Source organism: Chiloscyllium plagiosum, unplaced genomic scaffold, assembly GCF_037043375.1.
Source record: "Chiloscyllium plagiosum isolate Xiang-an unplaced genomic scaffold, Cpla_swu_hap1 HiC_scaffold_33, whole genome shotgun sequence".
NCBI lineage: Eukaryota > Metazoa > Chordata > Chondrichthyes > Orectolobiformes > Hemiscylliidae > Chiloscyllium > Chiloscyllium plagiosum.
Window position 1 is genome coordinate 1,177,568 of NW_028270171.1, and position 14,218 is coordinate 1,191,785.

At 44.5% G+C, this 14,218-nt stretch overlaps 1 protein-coding gene across 4 annotated transcripts in view; it reads right to left on the reverse strand.

Moving 5' to 3' along the window:
• Window positions 1-14,218, reverse strand: part of LOC122542379 (leukocyte antigen CD37-like) — a 32,124-nt gene that overhangs the window by 11,686 nt on the left and 6,220 nt on the right. For all 4 annotated transcript variants that reach the window (XM_087978158.1, XM_087978156.1, XM_087978157.1 and 1 more), the window contains 2 exons: window positions 8,701-8,773; window positions 2,047-2,171 (listed from right to left, as the gene is read on the reverse strand). In XM_087978158.1, coding sequence (XP_087834284.1) covers window positions 2,047-2,171; window positions 8,701-8,773 — 198 coding nt within the window. The remainder of the gene's footprint in view (window positions 1-2,046; window positions 2,172-8,700; window positions 8,774-14,218) is intronic.

Here is a 14,218-nt window from a genome sequence, read left to right on the forward strand (position 1 = left end):
AGCAGTGACCCATTACACAGGCCTCAGAGTTTGGCCACAGTTTGGTTTTTGCTTCATGTAATAAAATCAGAATGTTGTGGATACTGAAAATCGTAAACAAATGTAGGTCTGCCCACTCCCTCTCTCTGGAGAAACTCTGCAGGTCTGCCCACTCTCACACACTCTCTTGCTCTCTCTCAGACCAGTCAACTTTCTACAGCAGTTTGTTCTAACTTCTATTTTCTGGACAAATTTTCAGTAAAAAGCAGAACAAGGAGATTGTAAACAAGATGAAATTATTTAAAATAGAACCTGCAGCACATCATTTTTTAAAAAAAAGTTTCGATCTGTGAGCCCAGAACACTCTTGGGATGGGGGCGTCCCACAGGGGTAGCGTGAGATTAGATTCAGAGTAACACTACCCACTATTGTTTTGATCCGAAAGTAAAGCTCACTGAACTATCCTCATCAAACACTCCCAAGGCACGGGTTTAAATACAGAACTTCTTCTACAATGGCCCCTGTATTAATGCCCAGAATAACGTTTTGTAGTCTCACATTCACTAGGAACTGGATCAGAATTGTCCTCAGTCAAATCTTGTGGGGAACAGATCACTAAAAGCATTTGCTGAGCTGTGATTGGTGGATGGTGGAAACCGCTCTTTCTTAAAGGACTGGAGCTTGTCAGAAACCTGCTGTTTGATGATAACGCTGTCACTTCCTCTGGGACACAAACACTATATTTCTGAGAGGAAGATGACTTGGCAGATTGGATGACTCTATGATCAGCAGATGTTTGAAAATGAATGTTTGTGGCTGTATTTAGCAGAGGACAGGTCTTCCGCCAGACCTGACCTCCTTCCACACAACTGGAAAAGCAAAAACCACCAAGCAACTGCTGGGAAATTCTCTCAGTAACACCAACAATAATTTAAAGAGTTGAATCATTCATTCAGTTCAAAATTTGTGTGTCTCATTATGTTTCCATCTCCAAGATACATCTCACCTCGGAAACTCTGGATCTCATCTCCTGATCACAATCCTTTGAGTTCAATGCAGTCTGTACCACTCTTCACTCTGCCTCCCAAGTTCACCACCTCCTTACACAATCCTTCAAGAAGGTCCTTTTCTCAAACGTGCTGCACCTGTTACTTGGATCCTGCTTGAAGACTCTGCCCCAAATCAAGGACAAAATGGAGAACTCCCCTGTTTTCCCCAAGAGCTCTGGGATCTGTTGTTTACAGCTGCGGGAATCAGTTAAATTTGCCAATATCTAAAACTGCTGCAATCTTAACAATAATAAATTAACGCTTACATGTACTTTCTGTTTAAAAGGATTACTTTTACTCCAGTAAGATTGTTATGAATGGCATTTATCCCTTTCTCTATCTTTGTTGAATATTGACATTTTAAAATCAATAGTTTCAAATGGAGGGGAAATATTTACAGTCACACATCAGTCCTGAAATAGGGCTGTCTTTGGAACAAAGAGTTTCTTGGTTTGCAAGTTGTGCCTGGCTGTCTCAATCAGTGTTTAGGTTCAAGTGTAGATGGTCTCCACAGAGACAGTTTTCCATTAATGTCGAAGCAGGTCATTTGGCAAGTCCAGTCCCTCTGAAGAGCATCCCCCCCCCCCCCGGCCAATCTCTGTAAATCCTGTATTTCCCAGGGCTAACCCACCTAGCCTGCACATCCCTGGACACTATGGGTAATTTAGATTCCCTACAGATTAGATTCCCAACAGTATGGAAACTGGCCTTTCGGCCCAACAAGTCCAAACCGACCCTCTGAAGAGTAATCCAGCCAGACCCATTTCCCTCTGACTAATGCACCTAACACTATGGACAATTTAGCATGGCCAATTCACCTGACCAGCACTTCTTTGGACTGTGCAAGGAACGTGAGCACCCAAAGGAAACCTATACAAACACGGGGAGAAGATGCAAACATTACACAGACATTGCCCTGAGGGTAAAATGGAATGTGGGTCCCTGGTGCTGTGAGGCAACAGTGTTAACCACTGAGCCACCATGCTGCCCAGAAATGATAGTCAGAAATGATACTCACAATCCCCAACATGCACTTCACTTCCTTCAATGCTCCGATGCAGCCCAGGAATCCCATCATCATGGTGAATGTGCCCAAACTGGACAGCAGGTATGACCACAGGTGGAGGGGGATCGAAGAGGTTTCTGCTCACAAAAACAGGGCCAGTAAAAACTCTCAGAGCCAGACATATGCATGCTGAGAAGCTGCAATATTTATATCTGTGCACATAATATGAGGATATAACAGAAGGAACAGCTATAATCTCCCACACAATCAGATACATCCAACCCACTACTCGATCAGGAAGTAGCGCCAGCAGCTGTTTCACAGTTGATAGAGGATTGGGGTGAAGAACACTACCCTATACATGAGTGGAAGGCCAGAGAGGAGGAGCAGAGTCTGTCCAATGTAGGAATAAGCCACGTACAAAATCCAAAACATCTATCCCTGGTTTGGGCTCATAATATCTGATAAATACAATCAGACGGGGTCCGTCTATGAAGATGGAGCCCTGGGGTTGTTGCAGTTTCTGAAAAAGACATGGAATGTGAACGTCGGCCTCCAGGGCAGGAGTGGGGCAATGATACAGGACAGGTCCAAGTCTACCCTCCTCCATTGTCACAATTGCAAGTCACTACCACCACCCTCTGCCCCTTCCCCCACAACTCCAAACCCTCTCCCACCTCACTGCCAACTTAAAACAAGCTGCTGACAAACAGTCAACAGGTAGGGCTGTTTGGGTTCAAGTCAGTGACGTTGAACAGTCCTTCCTCCGAATAAACACTTTCCATTGCTGATCATTGTTACTCTCAAATTCTGCCACAGTTCCAGTCAAACTTGAAATAGGAACTGCCTTGCCAAAAAAAAATATACTGGAAACAGATGACCGTTACTGACAGAATTCCAGCAGCTCAATCTCAGCAGGCTGTAAAACTCCAGCCATCACTCTCCCCTTTGCAGCTGCTTGCACAGTAAGTACATCTCCACATTGGGGTTCCATCCTCTGTCCCACAATTTCCTTCTTTTCCTGCCTCTCTCCTCCAGCCTCGTCTTACATTCATCATCCTATCCCACCGTCTCTCTACCTCACTGCTTTCCCATCTGTCTTTAATTAGCTGCAAGCCATTTTGGGATGCTTTATGGTTGTGAAAGGTGCGATTATAAAAGCAAGTTCCCTCAATCTCGCTCACCATCTCTCTTTCTAATTGTTCCCTGTTTATTTGAATCTTAGTGATTTTCAACTGTAACCGAAGTACCCTCCCACCATCTGTCCAATTCCTCTCTCTCCCCACCACTTGCATTTCTCACACTTGCCTTTACCTGTCCCGGCCCCAATCTCACCATATCCTTTACATATTCAAAAGTTCTTTTCCAGGAATTAACACAGACTCAACAATGCAGTTAGTATTGTATCACAAAATGGCTGTCCCCAATACAGTTTCTAACTGTTTTAAAAGGAACATTAGCAATACATTCAATAACTCATGGTTTGATAGGACAGAACGTTAACATGGCTGAACAGTGAGATGAAGTTACACTATTCAGTGTGTTGTCGGAGCGGTTACACTGGACATTGCAATGTGTGGCCTATGCTGAGATGGGGCATATCAAAACTATCCTTTGTGATAATGGCAACCTTTATCCGATCATCATGTCTCGATAATCACACCAACTCATGGAAGGACCTACATCCTTCACCTTCTGGCCTTGAGCAGCGCTCACTCTACCTCTGATTAGTCTGGAAAGGAAAAGTGTTTCGAAAGGTTCGAACAGCCCATGAAACTAGTTGCCTCCCGCTATTACCCTGCAATAAATACAAGGTTTGCTCATCATCAAACAGGATGTGGTCAAGTTAAAGTGGGTCATTTGACATTTCAGTTTCAGTCCCATTGCGATGCCAGTACTGGAGGCCAGAGGACCCAGCGGCTGGTGGTAGCCACTGATCACGCACAGTGGACCATTTGTGCTTGTGACTGCAAATTCTCAGAACACTACATCCACCATTGGATATAATTCTACTATTGGACATTATTTATTAAATAACATGGACTGTGCCAAGAATTACACTGGAAATTAATTTAAAATCATCAGTCCAGTTTGCAGTGTACTGCCCTTGTGTGTGCATGTGTTTAGAGCTCCATACATTAACACACACGACCCTGTGTGCAGGGAAAAGGAATCAATACTTATACAGCACCTTGTCACATGACTGCCAACTTCTGCTACATTCCCATAGCAACCCACTGGACCAGAGTCTCTCTCTTTAATCTGAGAGTCATGATTGAGAGTTAACTGTTCCTGCATCACCCCCATGCCGATAACAGCCCCACCACTCAGTACATTGTTTGCATGCATCATTAACAGAGTCTCATATTAAATTGGCACAAGCCAATAGGAATAGAAAGCAAACACAAGTTTATTCTCTAAACAACTGAAACACACTTCCTCACACAAAAAGCCATCACCGTAATCACACCTTCCACTCATTGCTGTGGTCATAGCTCACGTGTGTCTGTTACATGCACAAAGCTGGAAAATTTTCCCAGTTATTAACATTTTTACAGCATCTCAGACACTGCATTTAAATCTCAATCTCAGATTCAAATTGAATAGCTGACATGGTGTTCATTATAATAGGATGTGCTACATTTTCTGGGTAAGTTTGTAAAAAATACAGATTAGTGCAGACAAGTATATTACCCTTACAGTCTGAAACAGGAGACGTGATAATGGACAGCAATTAAACAATTACTTTAATTGTATCTTCACAGAAGATGCAAAGAATCCTCCAGAAATGCTCAGGAAAGAGGAAATGAGGAGATGAAGAGGAGTTTAAAAAATAGTGCTGGAGAAATTAATGTGACTGACAACAGGCAAGTCCCAGGGCCTGATAATCTATATCCCAGGAAATGAAAGGGAGTGGAAATAGTGGACAAGTTGGTGCTCAATTTCCAAAAACTCTGTTGAATCTACAACAGTGAGAAAACCAGGAATTACAGACTTGTTAGCCTAATAGCAGTAGCTGAGAAAGTAATGATGTCTACTATAAGAGATTTGACAAGAGGACACCGAAAATAACAAAAGGATTACACAACGTCAACTTGAAAGAGAAGTCACATTTGACAAATCCACTGGCGTTCTTTGAGGTTGTCATCCACTTTGGTCAGTAAAAGGGAATGACAGTGTATTATTTAAATGGAGAGAGATTGAGAAATGGTTAATGTACAAAGGGATCTGTGTGTCCTTGTGAGGATCTGAAAGCTGAATACAGGCTGAAGTAACTAGTGCAGTCAGGAACAACCATTTAATACACGCTCTTACTAACATAGGCTTCTTGATACAAATAACATGACAAAATGGCTTCTAGGCTGCAAATTAACAATTCTGATTAAAGCTGCATAAAATGGCTTCTAACCCAGCTAAAAGCTGAATTAACTATAGTCTATCTCAAAGATTAGCAGACAACGCTTCCTTTATAGCATAGAAATAACCAGACTGTGTGTTGCTGGAAAAGCACAGCAGGTCAGGCAGCATCCAAGGAGCAGGAGAATCGACGGTTCGGGCGTAAGCCCTTCTTCAGGCTTATGCCCAAAACGCTGATTCTCCTGCTCCTTGGATGCTGCCTGACCTGCTGTGCTTTTCCAGCAACACATTTTCAGCTCTGATCTCAAGCATCTGCAGTCCTCACTTTCTCCTAAATAACTAGACTGGTCAAGACATTACTAGCCATCCTTACTGACCTTGCAAGTGCGGGTGCAGAGACTAGGTTCGTGAGATAGGAGTACTTGGATGTTGGAAAACAAGGTTGGTTCCCAGGAAATATTATTGACAGCATCTTAGCCCAATGAAGTCATTTCATTAAAACTGATTGGTAATTGTTTCAAATTGCTCTGTGATTATGGCCTGGACTTCTCTCAAAAAAAGTATAAAAATGTCTTTGTCTTAAGCCATGTGCGCAGTTTCTCCGAGGAACACAGAAGTGTTTAACCTCTGTGTTACTGGACAACTTGTGACCAGCCGATATTGAACGAAGTGTAAAGTCTTACAGAACCAGGTCAAACTGCCGATCGCGGAACAGAGAGACCCCTGCCCCACTCCCTCCCGGGGGGTTCCAGATCGTCACCTGGTGCTGTGATTCAGACTCGGACGGACGGATTGCAGGCAGCAGTGTAACAGCCTCGAGTCCTCCTCTATTGAGTTCAGAGGAATCAGCCAGCCAGAAGGGAGTATTTTCTCCGTTTGGTTTTCCTCTCATTCAAGTCGTGTTAGACTCGACCCCTCGCTGCTTAACATCTCAGGCCAGCCTAAGAAGGATCGGTCCTGGTAAGAATTCACTGTAAGCAATAAATCAGGGACCTCAGGAAGTTGGGGACCTCTGAATAGAGTCAGGGACTCTAAAAGAAAGTGTGAAACCTTACAGAACCAGACCAAATTGCTCGTGTGTATTGACCATTCACGGAACAGAAACAGAAACATACCTGGAATACTGTGTACAGTTTTGGTCTCTTTATCCAAAAGAGAATCTACTTTCCAGAAAGGAAGGGTAGCAAAGATGAACCAGACTGATTTTTGTGCTGGGAAGTTTGTCATATAAGGAGAAATTGGTCAACTGATCTTTAGGAGATGAAGGGTTATCATTGAAACATAAAACTCTAACAGGGATGGATAGACTGGTCCACACGGAGGATATTTTCTCTTGAATGGGAGTGTCCAGAATAAAGGGCTCAGGAAATCGGGAGACAATTTCAGACTGAGATGAGGAGAAATTTCTTCACTCAGAAGATAGTGAATCTGAGGAATTCTCCAGCGCTGAAGATGAAGTCACTTAAAATATTTAAGAAAGAAATCTATAAATATCTGGAAGCTAAAGATATTGAGGGGTACATGGAGAGCACAGAGTATGGCATTGACAGAGGACCGACTGTGTCGAACGAGTGAACTCCATGGTCTTCTCCTGTTCCTATTTTCTATAAAAACTCCTGAAAACACACAGCCTTAAGCCAAGATACCAGAATCATATACCTCCCTTGGAGTGCAGGTTCATAGCTCCTTGAAAGTGGAGTCGCAGGTAGATGGGATAGTGAAGAAGGCGTTTGGTATGCTTTCTTTTATTGGTCAGAGTATTGAGTACAGGAGTTGGGAGGTCATGTTGCGGCTGTACAGGACATTGGTTAGACCACTGTTGGAATATTGCGTGCAATTCTGGTCTCCTTCCTATCGGAAAGATGTTGTGAAACTTGAAAGGGTTCAGAAAAGATTTACAAGGATGTTGCCAGGGTTGGTGGATTTGAGCTACACGGAGAGGCTGAACAGGCTGAGGCTGTTTTCCCAGGAGCATCGGAGGCTGAGGGGTGACCTTATAGAGGTTTACAAAATTATGAGGGGCATGGATAGGATAAATAGACAAAGTCTTTTCTCTAGTTCTGGAGTCCCTGACCCCAGAGGGCATAGGTTTAGGGTGAGAGGGGAAAGATATAAAAGAGACCTAAGGGGCAACTTTTTCACGCAGAGGGTAATACATGTATGGAATGTGCTGCCAGAGGATGTGGTGGAGACTGGTACAATTACAACATTTAAGAGGCATTTGGATGGGTATATGAATAGGAAGGGTTTGGAGGGATATGGGCCGGGTGCTGGCAGGTGGGACTAGATTAGGTTGGGATATCCGGTCAGCATGGACAGGTTGAACTGAAGGGTCTGTTTCCATGCTGTACATCTCTATGACTCTATATGAGTAATTCATGACCTTGTGATTTCAAGTTTCTCCAGGTCTCTCTACTTTGCACCACCATCACCCTTTTCCATTCTAACTGTCTCTCTGTTGCTGCCTCTCACCTTGCAGGCTTCTGGTCTTCAAAGACCTGCTAAAATCTCCCCTAAGCTGCTCGAAGATTCCCTGCTTCACTGCCAAACCCCAACAGATGCAACAAACATTAGTGGGTGGCACGGTGGCACAGTGGTTAGCACTGCTGCCTCACAGCGCCTGACATCCGGGTTCAATTCCCGCCTCAGGCGACTGACTGTGTGGAGCTTGCACGTTCTCCCCGTGTCTGTGTGGGTTTCCTCCGGGTGGTCCGGTTTCCTCCCACAGTCCAAAGATGTGCAGGTCAGGTGAATTGGCCATACTAAATTGCCCGTAGTGTTAGGTAAGGGGCAAATGTAGGGGCATGGGTGGATTGTGCTTCGGCGGGGCGGTGTGGACCTGTTGGGCTGAAGGGCCTGTTTCCACGCTGTAATGTAATGTAATGTAATCTAATCTAATCTAATCTAAAAAAACAGCTGACTGCCTGACAATATTCACCTCGCATTACCATACAGCTGCCCCTAGGTCTGCTTGCCCTTCTGGCTTCAGGAAACCAGCAGCTAGCTCCCAGTCTCCAATCCCAGCCCCTGATCCCAGACATTAGGGCACAGACCCAATCCCCCATGACTCCCTTGGTGCTAGCTGCAAACACCTTCATGGCTCCTCCAATCACAGGTTGTTCCTTTCCTGCTAGAGGACCTATCAGCAACAAGCACAGGGGACATCCAGCCTGTGATTGGAGGAGCAGCTCCGCCTTATTCTTTGCATTGATTGGCCGTGCCTCTCCCGCATTGTCCTCCTGACTCTGTACATGTTCGGCATTGCTGCGGGAGCAGAGGAGACGATGTACGAAGGGGGGGAAGACTTACCCAGAACGGATATGAAGCTGTTTTTGTCAAACAAAATCCAAAGGCCAAATCCCAACATCACTCCACCAAGAAACTGCAACAGAAAAGAAACAAAGTTCAGTAATTTTCCAAAAATATTGTCATACTAATTACACCCAGTCTGACCCAGCTGCAGAATTAATCAACAGAAGTCAATAGACTTGGAATGACAGATATTTAAGGCGAAAGTTCAGAAAACAGAACTTACGATCCGACTTCCTAGTCTGCTACCAAAATGACCCCACATTTATCCGCATTATAATGCACCTGCCAAGCATTTACCCACTCACCCAGAAATGGAAAAATCACACACAAGCATCTTGTCAGAGATTAACTTTCTCACAGCTCACCCCACCCACCCAGCTTTGTGCCATCTGCAAAGTTTGAGATACAGTAGCGCCTCAACATACGAACGACCCCATTCACGAACAAATCGGTTTACGAACAGGATTGTACCTAAAGTTTTGCTTCAACATACGTACAAAGTTCAAGGTATGAGCGAAGGTACGAACGCAAAATGCCTGTGTGCAACCACGTGGTTTCATTGTTCTGCTTTGCTACGTGCTTGTTGAACACAAAAGCTCTTGGGCCCCATGTGATCTCATTCAGTTCGTCTTTGGCGCGTGCGCTGAGAACAACCGTCCAACGCTATCCGAACAACGGGAAAAATTGATTCAGTTCGCAAACTTTTCGGTTCACGAACCAGGTCCCGGAACGGATTAAGTTCGTAAGTCAAGGCGCTACTATATTACATTTAGTTCCCTCAGCTAAGTCACAAAATGCTAACACCCTAGTTTCAGAACAAACTATCATGCATTCAAACTTCATGTAAAACTCCATCATATTATGTTCCTTCACATATGGTCATTATGTAATTAGCCCAGCTTCATTTCACACCAAGTTCAGAAAACACTGACCCCTTCCTGAATTCTCAACACGTTAGAACATCAAACATTGCAGTGCAGTACAGGCCTTTCAGCCTTCGATGTTACGCTGAACTGAGAAATCAATCTGAAGCCCATCTATCCCACACAATTCCATTATTATCCATATGTTTATCCAATGTCCTTAAAGTTGGCGAGTCTATTACTGTTGTAGTCAGGGCATTCCACGCCCTTACTACTTTGAGTAAAGACCCTATCTCTGCCATGTGTCCTATATATATCACCCCTTAATTTAGAGCTATGTTCCCTCGTACCAGCCACCATCTGAGGAAAAAGGCTCTCACTTTCCACCCGATCTAACCCTCTGATTATCTTATATGTTTCTATTAAGTCACCTCTCAACCTTCTCCTCTCCAACGAAAACAGTCTCAAATCTCTCAGTTTTCCCTCCATACCAGACAACATCCTGGTAAATCTCCTCTTAACCATTTCCAAAGCTTCCACATCCTTTTTATAATGCGGTGACCAGAACTGTACACAGTACTCCAAGTGCGGCCAGACCAGAGTTTTGTACAGCTGCAACATAACCTCATGGCTTCGAAACTCAATACCTCGACCAATAAAACCTAACACACCGTATGCCTTAACAAACCTATCAACCTGGGTGGCAACTTTCAGGGATCTATGTCCATGGACACTGAGATCTCTCTGCTCATCTACACTACCAAGAATCTTACCACTAGCCCAGTTCTCTGTATTCCTGCTGCTCCTTCCAATGTGAATCACCTCACACTTTTTTGCATTAAACTCCATTTGCCACCTCTCAGCCCAGCTCTGCAGCTTATCTATGTCCCTCTGTAACCTGCAACATCCTTCAACACTATCCACAACTCCACCAACCTTAGTGTCATCTGCAAATTTACTAACCCATCCTTCTACGCCCTCATCCAGGTCATTTATAAAAATGACAAACAGCAGTGGCGCCAAAACAGATCCTTGCAGTACCCCACGAGTAACTGAACTCCAGGATGAATATTTCCCATCAATCACCACCCTCTGTCTTCTTTCAGCTAGCCAATCTCTGATCCAAATTGCTAAGTCACCCTCAATCTCATACTTCTGTATTTTCTGCAAAGGCCTACCATGGGGAACCTTATCAAACGCTTTACTGAAATCCATAGACACCACATCAACTGCTTTACCCTCATCCACCTGTTTGGTCACCTTCTCAAAGAACTCAATAAAAGGTTAGTGAGGCACGACCTATCCTTCACAAAACCATGTTGACTATCCCTAATCAAATTATTCCTTTCTAGATGATTATAAATTCTCTCTCTTATAATCCTTTCCAACCGTCTACCCACAACCGAAGTAAGGTCCACCAGTCTATAATTACCAGGGTTGTCTCTACTCCCCTTCTTGAACAAGAGGACAACATTTACTTTACTCCAGCCTTCTGGCATTTTTCCTGTAGACAATGACAACATAAAGGTCAAAGCCAAAGGCTCTGCAATTTCCTCCCTGCATTCCCAGAGAATCCTCAGATAAATCCCATCCGGCCCAGGGGCTCATCTATTTTCACACTTTCCAGAATTGCTAACATATCCTCCTTGTGAATCTCAATCCCATTTAGTCTAATAGTCTGTATCTCAATATTCTCATCGACAACATTGTCTTTTTCCAGTGTGAATACTGACAGAAAATATTCATTTAGCATCTCTCCTATCTTCTCGGACCCCATGCACAACTTCCCGTTACTGTCCTTGATTGACCCTAATCTTACTCCAGTCATTCTTTTATTCCTGACATATCTATAGAAAGCTTTAGGGTTTTTCTTGATCCTATCTTCCAAACAATTCTCATGTCCCGTCCTGGCTCTTCTTAGCTCTCTCTTTAGGTCCTTCCTGGCTAACTTGCAACTCCCAAGCTAATCCTTTAAAAATTTACCTTGTGAACAGGCAAAGTGCACACTGAGCAGGAGCAGACACAGGATTGCTGAGTAAGTGAGGTAATATATTTGGATGGTTGCTTTACCCAAAACACTACTTAGACAGTGTCTCTCACCCATCCCCCTCTTCTAACCAAAAAAAAAGTTCTGTGCACCGGATTGGTAAGGTAACTAGTTCTTTTTCAATAGTCTTTTTGGGAGTTCAGATCAGTGAGGATGGAGGTTAGGGTAGTGGAAGGTTTCTCCTGCAGAATGTGGGAGGTAAGGGTCACCACTAGTGTCCTTGCTGACTACATCTGTGGGAAGTGCACCCAACTTCAGCTCCTTGAAAACCGCTTTAGGGAACTGGAGCTGGAGCTAGATGAACTTTGGATCATTCAGGAGGTGGAGGGGGTTGTTGACAGGATTTAAAGGGAGTAAGTCACACCTCAGGTAGAAGAAAAAGGCAGATGGGTTACAATTAGGAGATGGAAAAGGAACTGACAGGCAGTGCAGGGAACCCCTGTGGTTGTTCCCCTCAATAACAAGTATACTGTTTCGGAAACTGTTGGGGGGGGGGGGGGGGTGCGCGCAGGGAACTTACTAGGAATAAGCCATGGGGTACAGGTCTCTGGCACAGAGTCTGTCCCAGTTGCTCAGAAGGGAAGGGGGTGAGGAGTACAGCATTAGTCATTGGGGACTCCATAGTTAGGGGGACTGGTAGGAGATTCAGTGGGAACAAGAGAGACTCACGGTTGGTGTGTTACCTCCCAGGTGCCAGGGTCCGTGATGTCCATGATCGTGTTTTCAGGATCCTTGAGGAGCAGCCCCGAGTCATGGTTCACAGACACCAACGACACAGGTAGGAAAAGGGATGGGGATGTAAGACAGAAATTCAGGGAGCTAGGGTGGAAGCTTAGAGCTAGAACAAACAGAGCTTTATCTCTGGTTTTTTACCCATGCCACGTGCTAGCGAGGCAAGGAATAGCGAGAGAGAGGAGTTGAACATGTGACTACAGGGACAGTGTAGGAGGGTAGTTTTCAGATTCCTGGATAACTGGGGGTCGTTCTGGGATAGGTGGGACCTCTACGAACAAGATGGCCTACACCTGAAACAGAGGGGTACCAATATCCTTGGGGGGGGGGTGGGGATTTGCTAATGCTCTTCGGTAGGGTTTAAACTAATTCAGCAGGGGGATGGGAACCTGAATTGTAGCTGCAGTGTACAGGAGGTTGAGAGTAGTGAGATCAGAAATAAGGTTTCAAGGTCGCAGGAGTGTACTGGCAGGCAAGAAGATGGTTTGAAGTGTGTCTACTTCAACACCAGGAGCATCGGAATAATGTGGGTAAATGTAGAGCATGGGTTGGTACCTGGGATTTCGACATTGTGGCTATTTCGGAGACATGGAATGGTTGTTGCAGGTTCTGGGTTTTAGATGCTTCAGTAAGAACAGGGAAGTTGTTAAAAGAGAGGGAGATGTGGCAATGTTAGTCAAGGACAGTATTAAGGTGACAGAAAGGATGTTTGATAAGGACTCGTCTACTGGAGGTCATACAGGCTGAGGTTAGAAACAGAAAGGGAGAAGTCATCCTGTTGGGGGTTTTCTATAGGCCTCTGAAAACTTCCATAGGTGTAGAGGAAAGGATTGCAAAGATGATTCTGGATCGGGGCAAGAATAACAGGGTAGTTGTTATGGGGGACTTTAACTTTCTAAATATTGAATGGAAACACTATCGTTCAAGTACTTTAGCTGGGTTAGTTTTTGTCCAATATGTGCAGGAGGGTTTCTTGACACAGTACGTAAACAGACCAACAAGGGGAGAGGCCACATTGGATTTGGTACTGGGTAATAAATCCGGCTAGGTGTTAGATTTGGAGGTAGGTGAGCACTTTGGTGATAGTGACCCCAATTCGGTTATGCTTACTTTAACGATGGAAAGGAATAGGTATATAATGCAGGGCAAAAGTTATTGCCGGGAGAAAGGCAATTATGATGCGATTAGGCAAAATTTAGATGTACATGATAGGGAAGGAAACTGCAGGGGATGAACGCAACTGAAATGAGGAACTTATTCAAGGAACAACTATTACATGTCCTTGATAAGTATGTACCTGTCAGGCAGGAAGGAAGTGGTCAAGCAAGGGAACCGTGGTTTACTGAAGAAGTTGAATCTCTTGTCAAGAGGAAGAGGTGGTTTATGTTAGGACGAGACTGAAAGCTCAGTTAGAGCGCTTGAAAGTTACAGGTTATTGTTTCAGAAGCAAATCCCGGAATTCACCCTGCAGATTATTAGTGCTGACTTGGTTAAGCCAGACTATATGCAAACTAATGCAACTCCAGTTGCACTCAAAGCCATCCAGAACAAAGCAGCCCGCTTGATTGGCACCACATCCACAAACATTCACATCCTCCACCATTGGCTGACGCTCAGTAGTGGTAGTATGTACTATCTACAAGATGCACTGTAGAAATTCACCAAGTTTCCTCAGACAGCACCTTCCAAACCCACAACCACTTCCATCTGGAAGAACAAGGGCAGCAGATACATGGGAACGCCACCTCCTGCAAGTTCCCCTCCAAGCCACCCACCACCCTGGGAGAAAGTGAGGACTGCAGATGCTGGAAATCAGAGTCAAGAGTGTGGTGCTGGAAAAGCACAGCAGGTCAGGCAGCATCCCAGGAGCAGG